This window comes from Nanorana parkeri, unplaced genomic scaffold (assembly GCF_000935625.1).
Source record: "Nanorana parkeri isolate BGI_ZX_2015 unplaced genomic scaffold, ASM93562v1 scaffold2177, whole genome shotgun sequence".
NCBI classification, from domain to species: domain Eukaryota; kingdom Metazoa; phylum Chordata; class Amphibia; order Anura; family Dicroglossidae; genus Nanorana; species Nanorana parkeri.
The window spans coordinates 1-2,734 of NW_017308445.1; the positions used below are offsets into that span (position 1 = coordinate 1).

At 43.2% G+C, this 2,734-nt stretch overlaps 1 protein-coding gene across 1 annotated transcript in view; it reads left to right on the forward strand.

Annotated features, from left to right (window-relative positions):
- Positions 1-2,249: 2,249 nt before the first annotated feature.
- The window catches only part of LOC108800949 (NADH dehydrogenase [ubiquinone] 1 beta subcomplex subunit 8, mitochondrial-like), a 2,981-nt gene continuing 2,496 nt past the window's right edge, over positions 2,250-2,734 (forward strand). Inside the window, exon 1 of the mRNA XM_018572928.1 lies at positions 2,250-2,403. Within this exon, the coding sequence (XP_018428430.1) occupies positions 2,289-2,403 (115 nt within the window). The 5' untranslated portion in view covers positions 2,250-2,288. The remainder of the gene's footprint in view (positions 2,404-2,734) is intronic.

Below are 2,734 nucleotides of genomic sequence, written 5' to 3' on the forward strand. Positions count from 1 at the left end.
TCCACCGCCGAAAAACTAGGTGCAATTAAGTTAAAATGTGTACAGAAAAATGGAACACCAGTATCTGTGTTTAGTATTGGGGCATTTTCACAAGTATGGGTACTCATGAAAATTCCCAGTGTCGGTAGAGATACCGGTATCAGTATTAGTGCAAATGAGAAAAGGCGTGAGGAGTTTTCATTTTGTAAACTGTAGGATGGTATTAAAGAAAATTAGCTAAAAGTAGGAACTTTATATTCCATGAAAAAAAGCCCCATAGTAAGCCTTGTCCTGCATGTCTGTAGAATAAATAATCAGTATGGTCACTGAAGTAGCAGTCACTGTATAACTTTATTAGTTGTTGCTGCAGCTGGGAAACAAACAGTTAAACCCCTGTGCTGTCCATGAGGGTCACTATCTGCTGAACTGGTGGTCTAGAAATCTGATAAGGATTTAGCTGCACAGTGCACACTCCCCACAGTACAAATATTTTTAATGTATGGCATTGCACCCAGGATCACACTCTCTCTCTTCCCCCCCTCCCCCCTTACCCTCAGAACTCCGGTGGCACCAAGAGAAGTGCTCTGACAACGTGATAAGTCACCAAGTGAGTCCGAAACTATTATAGAATCCAAGTATATATGATGTATTAATGATAAAGACAAGCTTCAAACAAAAGCTTAATCTTTTTCCCACACCAAGTGTCCATGACAAAACTCCCCTCTGGGATGCGCACTCACCAGACCCACGGTGTTTGTAGGCAAAAGAGATGAGAAGCCGATAAGTAGTCCCAGCAGCCGTCTCATCAGCGTCACATGGATCAGTATTTAGCAAAAATAAAAAACTCCTCATAGTGTAGTCGACATAAACATTTATTTGAAAAAAAGTATATTTTAATAAATCGGCCGCTCACAGGCAGCGTGTGGGTATCCTGTACTTCCTGGTTGTTCGTGGTATTGAGAAGTGTAGCCCCGCGCCGACGCGTTACGTCATCAAAAGACGTCCTCAGGGGGAGGTCATCAAAAGACGTCCTCAGACCTGCGATCCCCCTGAGGACGTCTTTTGATGACGAAACGTAATTATTTAATTTTTTTATTACATGTTGTTTTGTTAACACTTAAAGGAGAACGATGATGCTTTTCACTCATCCTCATAGTTCTAGCCGACCTGTGACAATGAGACTGTCACAGGTCGGCTTTTTTTTTTGTCTGACATTGGGGCCGCCGGTCGCAGTCAGTCATAGAAAAAAAAACCAGCATAGGAATGAATAGCTAGATCGCTATTGGCTATTTCAATTTGCAATAGCCATTAGCAGACTAGCTATTGCACCTGCGCACTGCTGTTCTCCATCAGGTCCTCCAGTGCTGATTGACAGAAGCAGAGGGCGGGTGCAATACCCAGCTTGCTATTGCAAATTGAAATAGCCAATAGCGATAAAGCTATTCATTTCTAATTTTTAAAAAAATGTATACAAAAAAAAAGGGCACCTCCCTGAAATTACTATTTTCAGGTTGGGATCCCCATTACTCTAATGGTTCATTAGAGTAAGCAGTGCTGTAAAAGGATACACTTTGTACATTTAGATATTTGATCCGCTGAGAAGACCTTATCAGAAGATACCCAGCAATCCCACCAAAAAAGAATTTGACAAGAAGATTGATATTTGCTTTATTGAAGAACCATATCATTGTTACAATTTTGTTTTCAAAAATAATAAATGATCGTCGCTATGAAGTCGTGTCTGTGGAGTAGGGCGAATGGCTCTGAGAATCGGTCATAAATAGACCCCTTAGACAGTAGACTTTAATTTCATCCTCTTTCTGTGTAAACATTACATGGATTTAACAATTAAACATAGCAGAGGTTCTACCCCTCATGAACACTGTCCAGAATGATAACATTACATTTTGGCAGCTATACAAATGCTTTAAAAAACTAAATGAACACAATTTTCCATAGGACCTGCTTTGGGATAAAGTGAACACAGACAATGTGGACTTTTACTCCTTTATTAGTAACTTGGCCTCAGCATGTACCCAGTGTGGTGATTTATGAACATTTTCGTGGGTAGAAAAGGGACACTCAGTAGAAGAGCTGTCTGTGCTTTCAGCGCAATTACAACATTATGGAAGACGCAGCCTTTTAGTATTTTGCTGTCTTTGTTTTTAATATATGTTGAGCACAGACATTCCGTAACTTCATTTTGCTGCGCCCACACGCGAGGAATTTTGACCCCACGCGGCTCTCGTCCCAGTCGGGCGAGCTTTCTCATCCGCGCATGCGCAGTGGTGATCGCAGGACTAGTAGTCATGGCGGCGTTCAGGGCCGGGTTCGCTGCTCTGGCTCGCAGCGCTTCCTTGGCTTCGGTGGCCGGGCGGAGAGTTGGCGGTGGTTGGTTGGTGCCCTATTCCAGTGTGAGAGCAGGTGGGTGATCATGTGGAACGGCTGAGAGCTGCGGGGTCTGGAGACCTTCACCTGGGCTGGAGTCACCTTCACCATGACAGCTAGTCTACCTTGGCTTTCTTAAAGCGGACGTCCACACTAAACATGAGTTTGCTTCTCTGTAACCCTTCTCCCATCTGCAATCTACAAAGATGACACTTTCACCTGTAAAAAAAAAAAAGTCACGTTATTTAAAGTTTTGTCACTTTTTTGTTTGGTATTCACACTGCAGCCTGCATTCCCCCATTCTCACCTAGGTGACAATGATGTGTCCCCCCCTTCCTGGAATATACACGTCACATGGGGGGGGGGG